This window comes from Lithobates pipiens, unplaced genomic scaffold (assembly GCF_037356315.1).
Source record: "Lithobates pipiens isolate NorthernLeopardFrog02 unplaced genomic scaffold, aLitPip1_a1.2 Scaffold_16, whole genome shotgun sequence".
Lineage (NCBI taxonomy): Eukaryota > Metazoa > Chordata > Amphibia > Anura > Ranidae > Lithobates > Lithobates pipiens.
In genome coordinates this window covers 50,040,651-50,064,517 of record NW_027507748.1, presented here as the reverse complement: position 1 = coordinate 50,064,517, position 23,867 = coordinate 50,040,651, and the positions used below count along the sequence as shown (strand labels likewise).

At 44.0% G+C, this 23,867-nt stretch overlaps 1 protein-coding gene across 4 annotated transcripts in view; it reads left to right on the top strand.

Moving 5' to 3' along the window:
- The window catches only part of DSCAM (DS cell adhesion molecule), a 730,792-nt gene that overhangs the window by 571,862 nt on the left and 135,063 nt on the right, over positions 1 to 23,867 (top strand). For all 4 annotated transcript variants that reach the window (XM_077479889.1, XM_077479887.1, XM_077479888.1 and 1 more), the window contains exon 27: positions 21,471 to 21,647. In XM_077479889.1, the coding sequence (XP_077336015.1) occupies positions 21,471 to 21,647 (177 nt within the window). The remainder of the gene's footprint in view (positions 1 to 21,470; positions 21,648 to 23,867) is intronic.

Genomic DNA, 23,867 nt, shown 5'->3' with positions numbered 1-23,867 from the left:
TATAAGAAATTCTCATATGTGCTCACATTAACCACTTCAGCCCCGGAAGAATTTACCCCTTTCCTGACCAGAGCACTTTTTGCGATTTGGCACTGCGTCGCTTTAACTGACAATGGCTTCCAAACAAAATTGACATCCTTTTTTCCCCCCACAAATAAAGCTTTCTTTTGGTGGTATTTGATCACCCCTGCGGTTTTTATTTTTTGCGCTATAAACAAAAAAAGAGCAACAATTTTGGAAAAAACTCTTTATTTTTTACATTTTACTATAATAAATATCCCCCAAAAATATATTAAAAAACATTTTTTTTCCTGAGTTTAGGCCGAAACGTATTCTACATATTTTTGGTAAAAAAAAAATTGCAATAAGCGTTTGATTGGTTTGCGCAAAAGTTATAGCGTCTACAAAATAGGGGATAGTTTTATGGCATTTTTATTGATATTTTTTTTTTTTTACTAGTAATAGCGATCAGCGATTTTTTTTTTTTTTTATTGTGACTGTGACATTATGGTGGACACGTCGCACAATTTTGACACATTTTTGGGACCATTGACATTAATACAGCGATTAATGCTAAAAAATTGCATTGGTTACTGTATAAATGTCACTGACAGTAAAGGGGTTAACCACTAGGAAGCACTGTAGGGGTTAAGTGTGTCCTAGTGAGTGATTCTAACTGTGGGGGGAGGGGCTGTGTGTGACACGTCTCTGATCACCGCTCCCGATTACAGGGAGAGCTGATCAGTGTCCGTGTCACTAGGCAGAACGGGAGATGCTTGTTTACATTAGCATCTCCCCGTTCTTCCTCTCCGTGAGATGATCGTGGGTATTCCCACGGACATCGGGTCCACAGGACCCGCGATCCCGTTCACGGAGCTCCCGGCAGGCACACACAAGCCACCTCTTAAAGGGCCACGTACAGATATGTTAATCTGCCTGTACGTGCCCTTCTGCCGCAGTATATCCTCGCGAGGCGGTCGGAAAGCGAGTAATGAATAATGTGTAGTAATTAACGGGGAGGGGTTGTGATTGCGCAAGTGAAAGTGGAAAAAATAAAAAACAAAGAGCATGAAGAAACGAGCTGCTGGCAATTAATTACACGACAGAACAAATTGTGTCAAAATACATATAAACAATAGTTGTCGCGCTAAATACAAAAATTTTATATTATTATTTTTGTATTTAGCGCGGCAATTATTGTTTATATGTATTAATGAATAAAGAACTGCATTCATGTGCGATTTATATATCTTTTAGCTTTAAAAATAAGAAGCCAAATGCAGATGATAAAATTACAACAAGCTGCTTTACTGCTCGTGTTCCAGCCGATCCATCAAAGCACATAAAATTGTATTTTATAAACCCAATTTAAAAGCCTCGAGCAGGCGCCGATAATTTTATGCAACCTCAGACGGCGCTTGAATTAAAGTGCAGCTTTTTTCGGGAGTTGCAGACAAACAGTAGAATGTGCCTAAATTGTGTTTGGCTTTTCTTATGAGGATCTTGAAAGTTTCCCAAAGTCAAGCTGAACAGTAAGATTTATGACGATGATTACTCCGTTAGATGCCAGCGCTGAGCTAATGGAGATCAATGGCTCTGATATTGTATGCTGGCTGGGGAGCACGGCGGATTCTTGTGTGTGTGTGTCGAGAAGCAATGATAGTGGACCAACGCTGGTACAGTGCTCAGTAATGAAACATAAGTGAATTTAAAGTGAACGTATAGTGGTCTTGTATTTTTTATTTATTTTTTGTCTGAAAAAAAAAATGTTTTTTGTTTAAAAAAAAAAAAAGAAAAAAGGTAATATATACAGTGAGGGAAAAAAGTATTTGATCCTCTGTTAATTTTGTAGGTTTTCCCACTGAGCATGGTCAGTGGGCAAACTGACCTATTGGTAGGTTTATTTTAACAGTGAGAGACAGAATAACACCAACAAAAATCCAGAAAAAGTGCATTTAAAAAAAAATATAAATTGATTTGCATTTTAATGAGTGAAATAAGCATTTGACCCCTTCACAAAACATGGCTTAGAACTTGGTGGCAAAACTCTTGTTGGCAGTCACAGAGGTCAGACATTTTTTGTAATTGGCCACCAGGTTTGTATACATCTCAGGAGGGATTTTGTCCCACTCCTCTTTGTAGATCCTCTCCAAGTCATTAAGGTTTCAAGGTTTCAAGGTTGACATTTGGTAACTCGAACCTTCAGCTCCCTCCTCATATTTTCTATGGGATTAAGGTCTGGAGACTGGCTAGGCCACTCCAAGACTTTTAATGTGCTTCTTTTTGAGCCACTCCTTTGTTGCCTTGGCCATGTGTTTTATGTCAATGTAATGCTGGAATACCCATCTACGACCCATTTTCAATGCCCCGGCTGAGGGAAGGAGGTTCTCACTCAAGATTTGACGGTACACGGACCCCGTCCATCGTCCCTTTGATGCGGTGAAGTTGTCCTGTCCCCTCAGCAGAAACACCCCCAAAGCATAACGTTTTCACCTCCAATGTTTGATGGTCATTGGCGGCATTCCTCCTCCAAACACGTTGAGTTGATGCCAAAGAGCTTGAGTTTGGTCTTATCTGACCACAACACTTTTACCCAGTTCTCCTCTGAATCATTCAGATGTTCATTAGTAAACTTCAGACGGGCTGTATATGTGCTTTCTTGAGCAGGGGGGACCTTGTGGGCGCTGCAGGATTTCAGTCCTTCACGGTGTAGTGTGTTACCAATTGTTTTCTTGGTGACTATGGTCCTAGCTGCCTTGAGATCATTGACAAGCTTCTCCCGTGTAGTTCCTAACCGTTCTCATGATCATTGAAACTCCACAAGGTGAGATCTTGCATGGAGCCCTAGACCGAGGGAGAGTGACAGTTATTTTGTGTTTCTTCCATTTACGAATAATCGCACCAACAGTTGTCACCCTTTCACCAAGTTGCTTGGCGATGGTCTTGCAGCCTTGTGTAGGTCTACAATCTTGTCCCTGACATCCTTGGACAACTCTTGGTCTTGGCCATGGTGGAGAGATTGGAATCTGATTGATTGATTCTGTGGACAGGTGTCTTTTAAACAGATAATCCCTTTAACCCCCCTAGCGGCAATCCCGAGTCTGGCTCGGGTAAGGATTTTACTGATAGAAGCGGTAACCCCGAGCCAGACTCAGGATCGCATCGCTGGATGCAGGGAGGACACAGGGAGACTTACTTACCTTGTCCCCTGGATCCAGCGATGTCCTCCGCGCTGTGTGAGCGAGCTGTCCTCCGCTCAATTCACAGTGCCGAATGCCGCCAAACTCCGTTCCCTGCGACGTTACGACGCACGGGAGCGGAGAACGGCGGCAAATTCAAAAAAGTAAAAGTATACAAAACACACACAGCACTGTAATCTTACAGATTACAGTGCTGTATTAAAAATTACACACCCCCTTTGTCCCCAGTGATCTGTCCAGTGTCCTGCATGCACTTTTATATTATAAATACTGTTTTTTCTGCCTGGAATTTGGAAATTGTCCATAGCAACCAAAAAGTGTCCCTTTTTCAGTGTTTTAGGATTTGATTACATTATTGAATATTTTTTTATTATTCTTTATTATATTATAAACTTTATCATTCCCGGGGATGTCTGCTAGACTCTGGTTTGAACATATTTAAGAGAGTTATTCCTAAGAATTACAGGACTACAATATAAAACGCCAAATTTCCATGCAAAATAATTGTACCGCTTTCAGCACCTAAAACCGGACTGAATCATACCGCCAGGGAGGTTAAGAGAGTGCTCCTAATCTCAGCTTGTTACCTGTAAAGAAGACACCTGGGAGCCAGAAATCTTGCTGATTCATAGGGGATCAAATACTTATTTCACTTATTAAAATGCAAATCAATTTATAACTTTTTTGAAATGTGTCTTTCTGGATATTTTTGTTGTTATTCTGTTTCTCATTGTTAAAATAAACCTACCATATAAATGATTGACCAATCATTTCTTAGTCAGTGAGCAAATGTACAAAATCAGCAGGGGATCAAATACTTTTTTCCCCTCACAGCTGTCTACTAAAGTCAGTTAGCCAATCAGGGGAGAGAGGAGGTGGGGCCGGGTTGGAGCTCCGTGTTTGAATGGACACACGGAGCTGTGACTTAGCTCCAGTGCCCCCATAGGAAGCTGCTTGCTGTGGTGGCACTCGACAAGAGGGAGGGACCAGGAGCAGCGAAGAGGGACCCAAGAAGAGGAGGATGGGGGCTGCCTTGTGCAAAACCAACTGCATAGAGGAGTATAACATGTTTGTTTTTGTTTTTTTAACTTGACTTTACAATCACTTAACCCTTTGATCACCCCTGATGTTAACCCCTTCCCAGTCATTGTCAGTACAGTGACAGTGCATATTTTTTGCACTGATCACTGTATTAGTGTCACTGGTCCCAAAAAAAGTGTCTAAAGTGTCAGTGTCCCAACTGTCTGCTGCAATATCACAGCCCCATTATAAGTCCCTGATCGCCGCCATTACTAGTAAAAAAATAAAAATAAAAATATTCCATAGTTTGTAGATGCTGTAACTTTTGTGCAAACCAATCAATGTACACTTATTGGGATTTTTTTTTTACCAAAAATATGTATTCATATACATATTGGCCTTAATTGATGAAGAAGATAAAAAGGACATACATTTTATTTGGGTACATCATTGCTGAGCCTATGCAGCGTAAATGCCAGCATATTTCCTCCACCCAGACAGCCCAGCTAGGGTTGCCACCTTTTCTTCAACCCAAACACTTTAGTGGCCTGAGACACCTTTGGGTGCCCCAAGGAGAGTAGTAATGCGGTGTGCATAGCGTGCCGCAGTGAACAGTGGGTGTGGCCAAATTGCCTTTTGCCGACATGATCACCCTGCCCTCCAGTGATGACGAACCTGCCCCCAGACAGCTACCTGCAGCTCCCGGACAGCATCAGATTTGTGTGCAACTATCTTGGTTACTTGGGGAGCCGGAGCCCAGTCTGAATAATGTGTCCGGGTTTCAGTCTGCCTGAAACTAGGACACCCGATTCAAAACCTGGACTGTCTGGGTGAATCCCGGACAGATGGCAACCCTAGGCCCAGGTGGATTGTACATTTTCTGTTTATTACATACGCCCATACACTATACTAGTGTTAATAATTAACGATAGGGGAGGGGTTAGACTGGGTGTGAACACAGTTTGGTCTGTCTGACCTAATAGAACAAATAGCAAAAACAGCACCTGGTGCCTAACGGCCCGGTGAAAAAAAAAAACCCTTAATGTCTTTAATAGACAGGCCAAATCAAGAAGTATAAAGAGTAAAAATGATTTTATTTATTAAATATGGATAAAAGTATGCATGTAAAACATGATTGGTTAAGGAACTGTACGTGGTCTTAATGTGTTTTTTATTACCGAGATTTAATGCACTTCAGTTGTCTGGAGATTTCTTGAACACACCAAGCTCAGAATGATCTAGGATCCTAATTATATTGGTTTAATATAATGTTTTAATCTTGGAGAAGTTAAAAGGCAAATATAAATATTTTAAATCAGAGTATCTGTATTTTAAAGCGGAAGTAAAGTCTGCCACCCACCAAAAAACAAAACCCTATTACCTTCATTTACCAAATGATAGATAAATGCTAAAAAAAAACGGTATTATATATTTTGCTTTGTTTGCCAGTATAGGCCGCTCCACTAAAAGCTTTGCAACCCTTTCTGTTTTTGTAGATGTAAACAGATGTCGTCCACATGTGCGTAGCATAAGGGGTTGCAGGGGTCACAATCGCAACCCCGCCCCTAGCTCCAGGAGGCGGGGTTGTAAACAGATGTCGTCCATGTACATCAGGTGCATTTACAACCGTACTTTTGCCCACCTATGACTTCTCTTCTCTTTAATAACTAATGGCTCTTGCACACAGGCTGGCGGAGCCCAGTCAGTGTATCTTCCGACGTATTTCCTCTGTCCGGGTGTAGCATACAGGCTTCCATTAACATAAATGGCTGTGCGCCTCTATACTCATGTATATGATGGTTCGGTCATTAAGACTAGCAAAAACAGCACCTGGTGCCTAACGGCACAGTGAAAAAAAACCCCTTAGGGTCTTTGATAGACAGGCCAAAACAAGAGGTATAAAGAGTAAAAATATTTTATTTATTAAAAATTGATAAAAATATGCATGTAAAACATGTACATTGAACATAAGAACAATATATCAGTACCCAGAATAATACAGTTGTATGAACTCAATACAGCATATAACACCTTTACATGTTATGGACCGAAAGTCCTTCTTCAGAGGTTTTGTTATAAATTCATTTGTATGGGTATAGAATCAAAGAGAGTATACAGAATTAGTATAAAGTAATAAACATCAAAAATATCATTACAACATCATTGTTACTGTGCAGACAGATAATATGGAAGGTATTTTCAGTTAAAAGATGGATAACTTACATTGTAAACATTTCATACATGACACATCTGAAAGGAAGGGACTGATCAAATCACGCATTAAAGACGGGGACATCTCTCTCAAAGACACATTGGCATACTTGGTCAAGGACGGGGCACAGAAATTGCCTGGCTGTGAGGACTCTAATTAGTGGAACATAGTAGCTCCATCTAATAATGGACCAGTGGCACTAAATGAATACGATAATATAATAATTTAGACAAATTTGGAATTCATCTATGCAACGCTAAGTTAGGCAGACATACAAAATAGCATGGCATGTTATCATGTGTAGCACTAACCCCCGAAGGAGCTGCTGGTTATTTTTGCGCTTAACGTTACCTTCTTCTCTCCTTGTGGCACGTCTAGGGGATGGCCCATGGTAAATAGCCCAGTAACTAGAGTCTGACGACAGATACACTTGAATGAATTTTATTTGCAAAACTCAGTCAATTAAACAGTCTTTCAACTTGGGATCAGAGGGTTGGAAAGGAAGTTCAGGTACTCTTATGTCAAAGTCCAAAAACTTTAAAGAACTTGCTTTGACTGCATCCAGAGAATAGCCATTCGCAGCTGGATGATCACTCAGGTTGGACAGTGCCTCTCACACAAGGCCTAGCAGCCAACAAGGTGCTTACTCAGGAACAAAGTCTTTATCACTGACGTTGTTGCAGAACATTTAGGGAAACTAAGCTTTAGAACACTTGTAGGATACCTGGATCTTTCAGCCTGCTTGGCGACATCCACAAGACCGGATTCTCTTGGTTACTTCAGCCCTTCCAGGCTCTTGTTAAGAAAACCAACCCGTATGCGGTGTTCTTCTAAAGAGTCCTCCCCTGGAATGCTCGAAGTACTCTGGGTTTCTCCCGAACCGGAGACGGCACCCAACCACCTCAGAATCCTCCTTTAGTCTCCCTGCCTCAGCTAGCCAGCCCTGAGACATTAAAGTAGGTGGAATCGCACCCCAGGCCATAGCCTTTCGGGGGGCTGGTCAGGAGGACCAGGACCATGTAATCAACACTTCATACTGGACCGGAACCCTGAACCACGTGAAGTCCGCATCTTAAATACTCTCTCCCAGAGGGCACAGCGAGAAGGCCACTCCCCCTGACCTGGCTCTGAAAGAGAGTAACTTAAGCGCCTGACCAGACCCTAGTTCCACGCCTGCCACAAAAGACCGTGCCCCCTGTGGCCAGGCTGAACATCTCACAATCCAGTCAGACTGATGCAGAGGTCCAATTTAAACAAATAAAGCCCAAACTAAACTGCAGTTTAGGTAAAGTTTAACTTTGAAAAACACATAGCGCATGTTCTTCAGGAGCCGCCGCTACACATGCGTTTGTGGTCTGCTGTAAATGGATTGAGGGATAACAAACATACTTTGGAAAAAGCGTGCTGCTCATATGTCGGTGTGTCCCTCAGCATCTGCCAGAGTAAGCTGATGGGCTGGCATATGAGTGACTGTGGGGTAGATGCCGGCCAATCACGCTGTGGATCGTGTTTGCCGACAGCTGGCTCCATAACAGGGAGGAACAGATTGGCATATTTGCCAAGACAGATCCTCCCAGAGTCCTTGGGGCAACGGCACGCAGCCCCGCCTAGGGGAAGGGGCGGGACGTGTCACGCGTCATCACGCCGCAGACGTGCAAATGGCACTGCCTGCGCCTCACTGAGTGTGCTGCCAGCCTGTGGGCAAGAGCCCTTAGTTATTAAAGAGAAAGGTCATAGGTGGGCAAAAGTACGGGTGTAAATGCACCTGATGTACATGGACAACATCTGTTTACAACCCCGTCACCTAAATAGAGGGGCGGGGTTTGCGATTGTGACCCCTGCAACGCCTTATGCTACGCCCATGTGGACGACATCTGTTTACATCTGCAAAAGCAGAAAGGGATGCAAAGCTTTTAGCGGAGCGGCCTATACTGGCAAACAAAGCAAAAGATCTAATTCAGTTTTTTTTTTTTAGCATTTATCTATCATTTGGTAAACAAAGGTAATGGGATTTGTTTTTGTTTTTTTGGTGGGTGGCAGACTTTACTTCTGCTTTAAAGTACCGATACTCTGATTTAAAATATTTATATTTGCCTTATAACTGCTCCAAGATTAAAACATTATATTAAACCAATATAATTAGGATCCTAGATCATTCTGAGCTTGGTATGTTCATGAAATCTCCAGACAACTGAAGTGTATTAAATCTTGTTAATAAGAAACACATTAAGACCACGTACAGTTCCTTAACCAAGCAGGTAGTAAGTTATGGGGCTGTTGGGGAGCATTGATTATTTATACAAGCTAATCCTAAAACCCTGTATCCTCCTATGATATCCCACTGTGTGCCTGTCCTAACACAATGGGAGGTTTTAAAGGAGAACTCCAGGCAGGATACAGCATTGTGTACATTTTACTTTTTGGATTTTTTTTTTGGCGGAAAGTCCAACAACAAATGTTCGATGGAGCATACACACGGTTGGACTTTCCGCCAACAAGCTCACATCCAACATTTGTTGTGGGAAAATCGTGTGTACGGGGCATACGGTTCTGAACTTTTAAGAGCACATTGCAGATCCTTCAGTTATAGGAAGGTCTCTAACCAAAGCCATAACTTATGACTCACTGCTTTCTAGTTAATTTTTTCAAGGGAAACCTTCTCCATGATAGGCTTCTCTAACAATAGCTCCAGGTAACTGTCTACGAGCCTGCAGTTTCCTGCTTGGAAATTATTACCTCCTTGCTGTAGTGGTTCTGGACCTATTTGCTCTGCTCACATATGCTGCTGGCATCTGAGTTCACCTATGGATGTTGCCTGCGCTCTACTGGGGATTTATATCCCTTTTTCTTCTTTAACTTCCTGGTCTGCCTCCCAGTCTGCTTCTCTATATATAGACATGCTCAGGCTAGCTTAGGTTGCCTGAGCAACTTCCTAGTTTCTCTGTGCTCCTGCTTTCCCACCTATTACTTGTATTCTGCGTCTGACTTCCCATGTACCTACCGCATTTTCATCTTCCGTTTTTGCCTGCCTGCCATGTGCCCTGACCTTGGCTTGTTTTCCGGATCCTCGTCTGTCTCCTGCCATCTATACTCCGCTCGGTGTACCTAGGGCCCTCAACCTTGTGCCAGTCTGCTGCACATCCATCCCCACCATCAGGGGCTCTGGTGAATTAGCAGGCTGGGGCTTAGACTCTGCACCTCGGGGAACTCCAAGGTGCCGTTCTACAAAAACTCACTACCATAGGAACCTGACAAGTGCTCGGGGCCTGCCAAATCCAAAGGCCTCCAGCTAGATGGCAGTTTTCAGGAGATGGTGAACTGCACCCTTCTGTAATGCCCACAGGCCTTACTCAAGATAGGCCAAACTGCCTTATTCCCTTCACAGCTCGCTACCAACTTCTTCATCCAGACATTGGCTTTACTGTTGTCTTTTTCTCTTTTGCAGGAAACTTTTACTTTTACAACATCAATAGTGAAGTACATAATATTTCACATAACAAGGAGCCGGACTCCTCACGATTATGTTGCTCTTCACAGGACTTTGTCACTAGCAGCAAGAAGAGAGTCACAGTTCCCACACGTGGCTTACAATTTCCAGTCTTCTTTATCAGCAAATAGCACAACTTATATTGCATGCTTTCCCAACGTAATGCAATCTAGCACTCACACTGGTGCATAAGGGACTCACCCTTCCTAGGAATATGGGTCTTTTTGTCTTTACAAAGGCAGCTACTCTGACCCTTACAACTCCTCCCCTAAAAGCTTTAAATTCCCCCTAGTGAGTGTAACTGATGGAGAGTAGAGCACCCATTCAATTGTGGACTGACCCCCTGAAGGAGCATTACCGCAGCTCCTTGCACTTAGTGTTATGATGCGTAGAGCAGCAATGATGTAATCGTGTCTCATCGCTTTGTCGGAAACCATGAAATCAGACAGAGACAGAAGTACAGTTAAATCACACTTGTTTAATAATAAGAGTAAAAAGAGCAAACGTAGTCCAAACATAGCCAGAGTTCCGTAACCAGAGCAGATAGTCAGCCAAGCCAGAAGTCAGGGATCAAAGTAGTGGAACAGCAAGCAGGATCCAGAGGATTTCAGCAAAGCCAAACTTGACTTGAAGATGTTTCTTGTGATGTTGGCGAAGGCAGAGCTCCTCTAGACTGGACGGCTTAAGTAAGCAGGACTGACGAGCAGCATATCAACAACAGTTGAGTAACTGTGGAGAGAGATGGGAGCTGGCAATTAGCCGACAGCTGAGCAGCCAACTCAGAGAAGGAAGGGCTGAGCCCAGCCCTGACACCCTTAAAACTCAGAGTTAGGCTTTAGATTCTTGTAAATTTACCTGAAAGTAATTTTTCAGGACCAATTGCTCCACAATATCTGCAGCCATAGAGGTTAGAGAGGGTTCTTGAGAATATGTGAACACTTAATGTTCATATCCTGGCCACATATTCATTTTAAAATAACACTTGTGTCTAATCATTGGAGCATTTAGGGAAAAAAAAAAACCTGTGACTCGTTTTATTTTCCACGGAGTGTCTTTCTAGATGACCTAGCCCAGACTGGAGTCTCACAGCATATGGTGAGAACATGAGACGTCTGTAGCTCCACATTTATCATCTCCTCTCCATTTTCCATGTGGAACGTGATATTGAAATGTAGTTCCCAGAGCTGTCCTTATTTGCATAGTTTGTTCTCGATCCTATCAAAGATGGCCATAGGGGGACTTTTATCCATTCAGCTCATTAGAGCGGGCTGTGTTCTGCCGTGGCCTGTATCATCCTGCCAGCTCTTCATCCTTTTATATTTTGGCTGCGATCAAGCACAGATGTGCCAGCGACTGGCACACATTTTTCCCCTGGTGTGCCGATGGCTCCTGTGCTGCGACACTGCACAGCTGTCACTAACAAGTCAAAAACACCTCATGCTGAAAAATGAGTGAAGGGCTACTGTTGCCCATAGCAACCAACTAAATTATTTCCTAGTGTGAGCCAGGTATGATAGGGAGAAACAAATTACTATGGGAACAAGAGACCTCATCCTTTCTGGCAAAAGGACTTAATATGTACAAGGGTATATTATGTGCAGTGCCATCCATTAAAGTGTGTGCATAGCCAAACAATTTATAAAAAATATATGCATGTATTTTTTTACATGATAAATGCATTTGCATTCATATATCTTTATACTTACCTCTTAGGTTAGTTTCTCTAGTTTTTGTATTTTTTTTTAATTATCAGCACTCCTCCTCTAAGAGTGGTATAAAATGACCCTCAAAATGGTGTGGTAGGATTACATTCACCTCCCAGGGTTGGATCCTTGGCACATGATGGGTTGAATAAGTTGGGTGCCAGTCACTTTAGTCTTTTGTAATTTTATTGATGAATAAAGAGAGAGTTAGATATAGGATACGCCCTCTAGAAGGAAAAAAAAAAGATGGCAGCAAATTAGGCTCACGCAGTTTGCAGGGCGAATCTTAATTCCTAACCCAATTTAATTTAGCATGTGTTTACTTCTCTCAGGTTTCTTGGTAGTAGTTGTTAGCCCTTTACTAGCAGACAAAGTCAACCCAATGCTTTGTCGTAGCCCTTTGGCATCCCCCTAGCCTGACCTAACCAGCACCACGTGTAGCCCATTCCATATCATCCTCAGGCCTTATGGCAATGGACCCTAATAGCAGCTTTACCAAGCTCAAGTTTTGTTTCAAGGAGATGTTCTAATCTTGGGGTTAGGAGAAGGAAGAGCCCACATAATTTCAGATTTTTAACTACTTTTGCAATGAAGCAGCCAAAAACGCAACTGACTGGTGTGAAGATTTCTATAGGATTTAACCGGGTGCATTTTAATTAATTTTCTTCAGATTTTATTTAACCGAAAAACTGATCAAAAACTGATCAGTGTGAAAATGCTCTATGTATTAGGTAAAAGGCTGCAAATCTTTTAAGAGGTAGTCCCAGGCACCTGCTGTGCAGAACTTTGGCCTGTCAGTGTCAGGCAGCCTCTTATATATTAATCATATTCAGCCTGGTCCTACAATGAACAACATTTATCACCCCCGACTGAACATCAAGGTCACCCCTCCCCCCACTAAACACCAGTGCCCCCCTTTCTCCCCACTGAGCACCAATCACAGATCACAGTAATGCTTTTCCCCACTGAAAACAGCATTTTCACCCCATTATATATATATATATATATATATATATATATATATATATATATATATATAGTAAGATTGGGGTTATCAGACTCAAAATGGTAGGTGCGTTTTCCATTGAGTACTCCAGTACAAAACTTTATTTTTAAGGGCCTTGTTGCCCACTTTTATTTTAAAGCACATAAAAGTTCACAAATACATCAGTACCCATGCAGGGGGGGGGGGGTTCCACCATTACTGTATATTGTACACTCAATACTTTAGCCTCCTGGCTTACATTCTTCCCATACGGCTGATTCAGGCCTTTAGCCTAGGCCTTAGGTCTGCTCCTCACACCCAAAAGAGTTTCCTAGAGTTAAGCTTTCTCCTAGCTCACTCCTGATCAGCGTCTTGCTGCTCTGTCACCAAGTACGTCTGCCTCCTGCAGACATGCATGCTCTTGCTACACCCATGCAGCCTCTGACTCCTCTCAGAGAAATGGGAGTCCACCTGACTCCCATGCACAGACTTCCTGTCTGTTGGGTGGAACCCTGAGCCATAAAACTAAATAGCCCAGCACACAGCTGTGCAATCAGCCTTTCTCAAAGTACACCCCTAAGTGAAAATGTCCAAATTGGGCCTAAAGTGTCAATATTTTGTGTGGCCAGCATTATTTTCCAGCACTGCCTTAATCCTCATGGGCATGAAGTTCACCAGAGCTTCACAGGTTGCCACTGGAGTCCTCTTCCACTCCTCCATGATGACATCACGGAGCTGGTGGATGTTAGAGACCTTGTGCTCCTCCACCTTTCGTTTGAGAATGCCCCACAGATGCTCAATAGGGTTTAGGTCCTGAGACATGCTTGGCCAGTCCATCACCTTTACCCTCAGCTTCTTCAGCAAGGCGGAGGTTGTCTTAGAGGTGCGTTTTGAGGGGTGTACTCAATTTTGTGAGATACTGTATATATACTGTACATATATTTATAGCCAAATAGCCATATTTAGACGGTGACATTGATCAGATGTGGCCATATTAGGTCAATGGTGTCATAAGCATCCCCTGCAAGTATCTGCGAGGTGGAGAATGCACTCGTCGCTCCTCTCACTGACCTCCGAAGGAAGACATGTCTTCCTCCTATTGGCCTTGACTGAAGGCATTTCTCCCTTTTTCTTACCACTGATGTTGGTCATGTATTCCTCCCACTGATACTGGGCAATGGCTAATTGGGTGCTGAATTTATCCGGAATGACGACTTACATCTGGATTCATACTAAACCTAAGTTTGGACCAAACCCATGCTCATCCTGAATTTCAGACATCTTTTTCCTCCCACTAATCTTTGATGCCGGACATTATTTTCTTCCGATGACTACAGATGCTGGGGTGTTCTTCTTCCCACTGACCCACCATCGGGCATTTCTTTCTCTCATTGACCACCGACACTGGGCATGCCTTTCTCCCACTGACCTGACAGAAAGCATGTCTTCCTTCCTCTGATCACCGATACGGAACATGCCTTCCTCCCACTGATGCTGGGTATTTCTTCCTCTTACTTGCCCTACAACAGGCATTCATCCTCCCACTGATGCTGAGCATTTCTTGCTCTGACCACTGACCTGACGACAGCTATTACTTCCTCCCACTGACTCACATGGGCATTTAGTTCTTCCAAAGTGTAGCGGTATTTCAAACAAATAAAAAGTTCAAAAAATTGTCATACACAGGAATAATCTGGAACATACACATACAGTAGTACCTTGGATTACGAGCATAATCCGTTCCAGAAGAATGCTTGTAATCCAAAGCACTCGTATATCAAAGCAAGTTTCCCCATAGGAATCAATACAAACTAAGATAATTACTTCCAGCTTCACTGCTAGCGTATGCAGTACCGCATGTGGCCAGTGGTGGAGGGGGGCACCGAAGACACTCGGAGAAGCTCAGAGACACTCAGGAACTAAGTGTCTCCTAGCTTCACCGGCGCTCCCACACCTCTGGCCAAATACGGTACTGCACACCTCAGAGGCTTGAATCCTGCTCATCTTTTGAGACAACGCTCGCAAACCGAGTTGAGATTTTCTTATAAAAACAGCTCGTATTGTGAATGCTGGTAAACCCGCGTTACTCGCAATCCAAGGTTTTACTGTGCATAAATAATTGTTATAATATTCTCAATAAATTTCAAATATAAAAAAAGAGTGATCAAATTCCCTTAATAGATAAGACAAACAATCATCCCAGCTCTCCAAAGGAGATATGCACTTTCTAGTAACAGCGTGGCAAGTGTATGGACATAAACCACAGAAACAAACACCTCCAATAGTTTAGTAAAATATTGTCCATTATATATAAATGGAATTAAATGCACTCAGATGATATTATGAATAAAAGAGAGCTCTGTATACCAAATTAGAATCCTGCTCCATACAATCCTTAGTACGGCCCAGTAACCAACGTGGCTTTTCCTCCACTAACGAATAATTCTGGGCATATCTTCCTCGACACCAGGCATTTCTTCCTTTCACTAACCACCAATGCCAGCATTTCTTCATTACACTAACCACAACCCAGACAGGGCATTCCCTCTTCCATCGGGAGTAAGGATGAGCCAACGGTTCAGTCTGAACCTAGGTGTGGACCAAACTTTGTCTGTCTGGACAAACATTCAAACTATTGCCCGTTCGGTCCACTTACATACAGTGGGGAAAATAATTATTTGTCCCCTGCAAATTTTATACATTTGCCCACTTACAAAAAAAAGAAAGGGTCTATCATTTTTCTCATAGGTGTATTTTAACCACTTGCTTACTGGGCACTTAAACCCCCCTCAGTCCCAGACCAATTTTCAGCTTTCAGCGCTGATGCACTTTGAATGACAATTGCGCGGGCATACAACACTGTACCCAAATGAATTTTTTATCATTTTTTTCCCACAAATAGAGCTTTCTTTTGGTGGTATTTAGTTACAGCTCGGAGTTTTATTTTTTGCTAAACAAACAAAAAAAGATGCAAAAAAAAAAAAAAAAAAAATCATGTTTTAATAGTTTGTTATAAAATTTTGCAAACGGGTCATTTTTCTCCTTCATTGAAGTGCGCTGATTAGGCGGCACTGATAGGCTGCATTGGTGGGCACTGATGGGCTGCATTGGTGGGCACTGATGGGCTGCATTGGTGGGCACTGATAGGCTGCACTGGTGGGCACTGATAGGCATAGTTAAGGCGGCACTAATAGGCACAGATAAGGCGGCACCGATGGGCACAGATAAGGCGGCACTGATGGGCAAAGATGGGCACAGATAAGATGGCACGGATGGGTGGCACGGATAAGTGGCACGGATGGGTGGCACGGATGGGCACTGATAGGTACCACAGATAGATGGGACTGATGGGCACTGATAGGTGGCACTGATAGGTGGCTCTGATAGGTGGCACTGCTGGGCACTGATGGGCGGCACTGCTGGGCACTGATGGGCGGCACTGCTGGGCACTGATGGGCGGCACTGGGGTGCAGCACCTGAGGCAGATTTTGGGTGGCACTGTGGGTGGCACTGCTGGGTGGCACTGTGGGTGGCACTGTGGGCACTGCTGGGTGGCACTGTGGGCACTGCTGGGTGGCACTGTGGGCACTATGGGCACTGCTGGGTGGCACTGACAGGGGGGCACTTACTTTATTTCAGGATGGCACTGCGGGTGGCAGGTGGGCACTGGCAGGGGGCAGGTGTCCTTTTAAATTGCTGGCCGTGATCGGGACTGATGTCCCGAACACGGCCGCCGGCGATCGGCTTTTTTTTTTTCTCCTCGCGCTGTCAGCGCGAGGAGGAATACTAGCCGATTACCGGCTCCGTTTTATCACATGATCAGCTGTCATTGGCTGACAGCTGATCACGTGATAAGGGGTCGGGATCGACCCCTTACACGGATCGGTGATCAGGCGAGTCTCACGGACTCGCCGATCACAGAGCGCGCCGCGCGCGCCCCTCAGGGGGCGCGCAGGCCGCTCGTAACCGGGACTACGTCAATAGACGTAGTCCCGAAAATGTGGGTCCGCGCTATTGCCGTCATTTTGCAATAGCGCGGATCCCAAGTGGTTAAATGATAGAGACAGAATATCAACCAAAAATGCAGAAAAAAACACATGAAACACATAAATTGAGTTGTAGTTCTGTGAGTAAAATAAGTATTTGATCCCAAAGAAAAACATGACTTAGTACTTGTTGGAGAAACCCTTGTTGGCAAGCACAGAGGTAAGATGTTTATTGTAGTTAGTGACCAGGTTTGCACACGTCTCAGGAGGGATTTTGGTCCACTCTTTTTTACAGATCTTCTGTAAATCCTTAAGATTTCTTGGCTTTCTCTTGGCAACTCGAAGTTTCAGCCCCCTCCATACATTTTCTATAGGATTAAGGTCTGGAGACTGGCTAGGCCACTCCATGGCCTTAATGTGCTTCTTCTTGAGCCACTCCTTCGTTACCTGATCCCTCACTTTTCTCATGATCATCCTTACCCCATGAGGTGAAATCTTCCATGGAGCTCCAGACCGAGGGCGATTGATGGTTATTTTGTATTTCTTTCATTTGCGAAGTAATCGCTCCAACAGTTGTTTCCTTCTCACCAAGCTTCTTGCTGATGGTCTTGTAGCCCAGTCCAGCCTTGTGCAGGTCTACAATCGTATCCCTGACATCCTTTTTACAGCTCTTTGGTCTTGCCCACGATGGTGAGGTTTGAATGGAAGAAAGAGATTCTGTGAACATGTGTCTTTTACACACATAGCGAGTTGTCGCTAGGAGCACCTTCTTAAATTGACAGGACTAATCTGTCTACCACATTAGCACAAACTTTAGCAAGTCTGTGGGAGCCGGAATTATTGTTGGTTGGTAGAGGATAAAATACTTATTTTACTCACTGAACTGCAACTCAATTTATAACATTTGTATCATGTGTGTGTTTTTTTTCTGGATTTTTGGTCATATTTTGTCTCTACCAATTAAAATGAACCTATAATAACAATTATAGACCCTTCATTTCTTTGTAAGTGGGCAAACTTACAAAATTTGCAGTGGATCAAATAATTATTTTCCCCATTGTATGGAAGCCAAATCTATATTGCTTCTATATACTGTCAAATAGCCAGATTGATATAGATGAAGGGGCCCGGAACTTAATTTATTTATCTGGAACCACGGCACAGAGAATTATTCCGCCTGCCCCTCAAAGTGTCCCTTCTCTGGCTCCCATCATTCAATTTGCCCTTCCTTCTTGCAAACGTGAGTTGCAGCACCCTCATAGGTGTGACCCTAGCATAGCTGATCTAGTAGCTTCTTCATTCCCTGAGTCACGGATTCGTAATGAGAATGCAGAGATTAAAGTCCGACCTCCTAGTCTGCATGCTTATTTCCCAGTCAGTGACCCGTTAAGAATTAAAGCCCGTGGCTGACAGCAGACAACTCCCATTTTGAAAAACTGTTTAGGAATAGCAAACTCTACATCACTCTCAGAACAAGTTACCTTTAAACATTGGAAATGGTCCTCTGGTTGGCTTTACAACCAAGCCTTATTCTACTTATCCATTTTGTATTTCACCTGAACACTGAGAAGTCAGGAAAGTCCTGGTGCTTACGGCAGCATGAAAATGAACTGTCATTACTCAGCTTGCAAAGTACTCAGTAGAGCCGAATTTCAGATTCCTCCGGCAGCCCGCAGAATATAGAAGCAACTACCCGGTGCCGCATGCAGGCTCCCGGCTTATCAGCTATGTCCTTATTGACTAATTTGTCATCACTGGCAGAGGATGTTCCATTAAGGAGCCGTCACTGAATTATACCCCACAGTTGTCTAGAGCTTCCCAGATCTTGGCACGATCCCCGTGCCTATATATTTCGCCCAGTAAGGGGAATCTTAAAAAAAAACAAAAGAAAAAAGTTTGTTCTTCTCGTCTTTTAAATAAAACTAATGTAGGGAAATAAAAGCTAAGTCAGTAAGCCTGGTCCTGCTTAGTAGTTAACATAAAGTTGCAAAACAAGAAAACTTAGTGAGGCTAGCTCATTGGCCTTTTCTGCACAGAGCTGCCAATGCCACTATGAGTTTGGTAAGGCTGCCTATGGAGCAGGGTGACATGAGTATGCACAACAAGGGGTTCATTAACAGTAAGGGGGATCATTTAATCTGCCATGGGACTGTTTTCTGACCCACTGGCTCCTGTACTCAGCGGGTGTGCTAATCAAGAAAGTTGGAAGTTCTTATCAGCACTTGGGAAAAGTTGGTGACCCAAAGGAAAACAAACGAGGGTCACCATGACAGTCTGCAGTCAGTCTATTAGTTTGTAGAAGGGCGGTGGGAAGAAGGGAGGAGCAGGGGGATTCCTTGACATCCATGGCCAGTGTTTCTCAACTCCAGTCCTCAAGGCGCCCCAACAGGTCATGTTTTCAGGATTTCCCTCAGATGAAACGGCTGTGGTAATTAGTAAGGCATTGAAACTGAAACTCAACTGAAACTCGAATCACCTGTGAAAAATAACAGAAATCCTGAAAACATGACCCGTTGGGGCGTCTTGAGGACTGGAGTTGAGAAACGCTGTCCTAGACTATGGGGTTGTGTGCTTCTATTGAGTCTCTATCACAGTGTAGGGAGACACCACTGTAGTCCCTGCATGCAAGAGTGGCGCCATAGACTACTGCAAGAGAAGGGATCCACCCTGAAACCAGAAGCCTGGTGCAGTGGTTATGGCATCAGTTAAACTGGAACAAAGGCAAGGATTAGAAGATAAAGAAGCTGAATTCTCAGTAGATGATTAAAATAATTTCAGAGGATTGAAAGCGGAGCTCCACCCAATAGGAGACGCTCCGCTTGTCTACGTCCTCCTGGTATTGCTAGGCAACCGCTCCCACTTTTGGGTAAGTTTACTGCAGCAAAGTGAGCCAGAAGTTCGGCCCCCTTCTCCTTGCCTCTGCAGCCGGCCCGTTCACAGAGCGCAACATGATTTGCACATGCGCTGTTGGAAAACAGCTTTGAAGCCGCAAGGATTCACTCCCGGTTTATCTTAGGCGAGATGGTGGCACCACCACCTGAGAGCCGATTCAAGAATTGGCTTCGGGTGAAGACACCGCTGGATGCCTTGACAGGTAAGTGCCCTAATAGTAAAAGTCAGCAACTACAGAATTAAAGCCGTGAAATGAATGCCCTCCCTTTTTCTTTCCGTTACTTTGGTTTGGTGGCAGTTTGCAGTGGATGTTTTTGCCAGTTTGGGGTCCTTGAAAGGGTGGAAAATCTGGTGTTTTGGGAAAAACATGGGAAACCATCATTGGTATGGCACCCTCTAGTTGGTGGTCCAATAATAGTGATCAGGTCATGGAAGACCTAATGCAGTGATGGCGAACCTTGGCACCCCAGATGTTTTGGAACTACATTTTCCATGATGCTCAACTACACTGCAGAGTGCATGAGCATCATGGGAAATGTAGTTCCAAAACATCTGGGGTGCCAAGGTTTGCCATCACTGACCTAATGTGTCTGAGGTCAGCTAGGATTGCCCCCGAAGCGGTGTCTTGCGGCTGGGGGCATAACTTAGCTAGTGGGTGCCACAGACAGAGTGTTTTAGTAATATGGTACCATCAAGGACTTACAACCCAAGTTGATCTGTAATGTTATGTTTTTGTTATTTATTTGTAAGTTGTTTAAAATAAAAGGCCTTACAGCCATTTAAGTCCGCTTTGAGTAAAGCGTTTTATTGGGTGTAGTGGGATTTAGATCTTGGGTAGGTAGGTGAGGGGTCATTGGTAATTGATGACCTCTGATCTACCCTAGTCAAGCAAAGTTTAGTGGCAGTGCAGCTCTACTGAGCTGAAAGCAGCAAAATATGGCTGCCCACATGTGCATGGACAGTTAAGTTAGCCATACATTATACATTTTCTTTTTCAGATTCCTTAAAGCGGAGGTCCACCCTAAAATGGACCTCCGCTCATCGGAATCCCCCCCCTCCGGCGCCACAATCGGCACCTTTCAGGGGGGAGGGGGGTGCAGTTACCTGGATAATCCAGGTAACTGCACCCACTTCCGGGCTAGCTCTCTGCGGAACGGGGCGTACGTTCCGCAAGCGCCCGCCCCCTTCAGCAAGTGCCCCGCTGCCTGCTGGGAAACACACAGCTCCCAGAGGCAGCGGGGACCGTCCGGATTGCGCCGCACGGCTCGCGCATGCGCAGTAGGGAACCGGGAAATGAAGCCGAAAGGCTCCATTTCCTGATTCCCATACCCAAGATGGCGGCGGGACCCGGCAGCCGAGCGAGCGATCGGCTTTGGGTGCCGACATCGCGGGCGCGCTGGACAGGTAAGTGTCACTATTTAAAAGTCAGCAGCTGCAGTATTTGTAGCTGCTGGCTTTTAAAAAAAAAAAAAACGCGGAGTCCCGGTGGACTCCCGCTTTAAAGCCCCATACACACTATCAGATTATCTGCTGAGTTTTTCCTTCAGAATTACCAAAACCATGTAGTAAAAGGGCCTGCCTGATTGCATGCACATTGAAACTCCTAAGGTTTGTCCTCATATTATATGGTTTTGGTAAATCTGAAGGAAAAACTCAGCAGAAAATCTGATAGTGTGTATGGGGCTTTAGATTTACCTTCTACTACATAGTGCAAGGGCCTGCCTGATTGCATATAAATTGAAAGTGTTTAGGTCTGACCTATTATATGGCTTTAGTAATTCTAAAGGAAAATTGTACAAGAAAAATTGTATAATATTTGGCCAACCTAAACAATTCTACATAGAACAAAGCTCTTTGGAACATTTGTTGATGATAAGAGCAGATGTGATTGATGTAAGTGTTTGAAAAATAATCATTAAACCGTTTGTTCTCCTTTCATTGCTCGCTGTTGCCGTTCTGTAACATTGGTCTTTGGTCACTTGCAGGTACAATCCCACCAATCATAAATTCCATTGGGCCGAGCGAAGAAGGTCTGTCAAACAACAAGGGGATAAAAATGCTGGTGACAATTTCATGCATCCTCATCGCCGTCCTGCTTGTCTTTGCCTTGCTGCTGTTTGTCAGGAGGAGGAGGAGAGAGCAGAGACTGAAGAGACTCCGAGGTAAGACGCTCCCCTTGTCAATGTGTAGCATGTGCACCAAGCAGATAAGGAGGAGGCTTTAGTCTAAGCAAGAACAAATGTCAGCCTGGGTTTCTTGCTAATGTCAGCTGTGCATTTCTGCTGCAGTGGATAAATGGTGCACAACTTCCAGCTCAAGAGAAACATAACAAGTTTTTGTATATCGGAGAAGAAGCAGGGTAGAATGTTTTTGGAAATCAACATCTCCTTCATCAAGCTCAAAAGCCTTTCTGTTGTGCTTTGCCTAGGGTTGCCACCTTTTCTTCAAGCCCAACCTGAAAACTTTAGCGAGGCGTGGCAAAAAAATGTTTTTAGTGTCACCCCCCCTTCATAGTACAGAGGTTAGTGTCACCCTCTTCATAATACAGGCCCCCCCCCCCCCCCCGGGCCCATAGAAACTCTCTATTAAATCCGAGTCCCCTATGTTAGTGCTGTTAAATCCTTTCCCCTACAGTTACACTATATTGTCAAATGTATTGGGACGCCTGCTTTTACACACATGAACATAAATGGCATCCCAGTCGATTTTTTTTTTATATATCAGTTGGAGGGCTTTGGTGACCCCTGACATCTCTCCTTTGAGACAGAAAGGGAGACTGAGGACAGATTCCCCAGTCTCTTTCTCTGCACTGAAGGTGAATGGACAGGAGACAGCGGCTCCCTTTCATTCATAAACTGTGCTCAGTTATTACAGGACATAGGATTGAACTATTATCTTGGGTTGTCTGTCTGGTACCTGACCAGTCCAGGTGGAGAATTGAGTGTTGTTAGATCACTTATAGTTTGGTGGTCTATCCCTAAGGGTAAGAAGCTCCGTGTGCTGTGGTGTCGGTGGAGGTTCTTTTTTATCACCTATAGAAGAACTCTTGTTTAACACCAGGGGTTCCCTCATTGGATTTTTAAGGACCACTTTTAAAGAACTCTTGTATATTTGAAAGCGCTCCATTTAATTTTCCTACATATGCAAATATATACTTTTAGTGCTGAAGTCTCTGGTCCATCCTCTCCCCCACATTGGTATTGGTTAGTAAGGCCACCCATCACAGTGATGGACCCATAGTGCAGTTTGGGAAGAAGTAGCGGGTGGTGCAGAGCTTTGATCATCTCAGCCCTCCCAGAAGAACCTGGAGGACTCATGAAGCTATAGAGAGCTACAGTATGTGTTGGCACATCTACTGTATGTGCTCGATTTTCAATCATATTGCCAATTTAGTACTTTTATACCATCTACAAATTTGCAGTTATTTTCGAAGTAATTGTATGGCTATATACTGTAGAGTCAGCCTTCTGCTTCAGGTGGGTCCAAATATCCCCAAGGTGAATAGTGCTATGCCTATGTGCAGTAGAGCAGTGGTCATCAACCCTGTCCTCAGGGCCCACTAACAGGCCAGGTTTGCAAGATAACTGAAATACATCACAGGTGATATCATTTGGTGCTCAGTGATTGCAGTATTCTAGTCTGCATCTCCCCCATGGTAATACATAAAACCTGGCCTGTTAGTGGACCCTGAGGACAGGGTTGATGACCACTGCAGTAGAGGACATGTTATCCGTTATGTGAGTTGATTTACTTTGTAAACTGCATTAACTTTCTCCAGTTCAGTGAACCTTTCCTCCAAGGTTACGCTGATTCACTGCGATACAGACCTGCAAGCATAATATTATCCACCAGCCTCTAGGAATGCCCACAGTGCAGGATGTGCATCATTTCTGAGCTACAGAACCACAGGCGAGCGTTGCTTGAGTTACTGAACATTAGATTGCATTGTGCTAAGTGTGAAGGATTAATTTGGTAGCTGCACTGTATACCCATACAGGTGTCACTCTATATCTTAGCTTGGGCTCAGTTGGCAGGGAGGGAAGGATAAAGCTGTATTTATTGAGCTCGGCTCCTGCATATATTATTTACAATCTGGTAAAACGAACCTACTGTGCCACTTACGCAGGGTCTCTTTCATCTCTCTCTCTGTCTCTGCCGGCTAATGGCTGCATTGTGCTTGATCACTCTTTTAAGTTGAATTACTTCCAGGGCTTGTAACCTTGACTTTTCTTCGAAAACCGATCATACGCCACCTTCCTCGAGGCCAGGATATGGTAGTCATCAACAGTAGTTCAAGGGAGAAATTACAGACGGGGATTGATAGCTTTCAGATAGATCAAGAGGCTGCGTTACTTAAAGCTGAACTCCAGCCAAAGGTAACA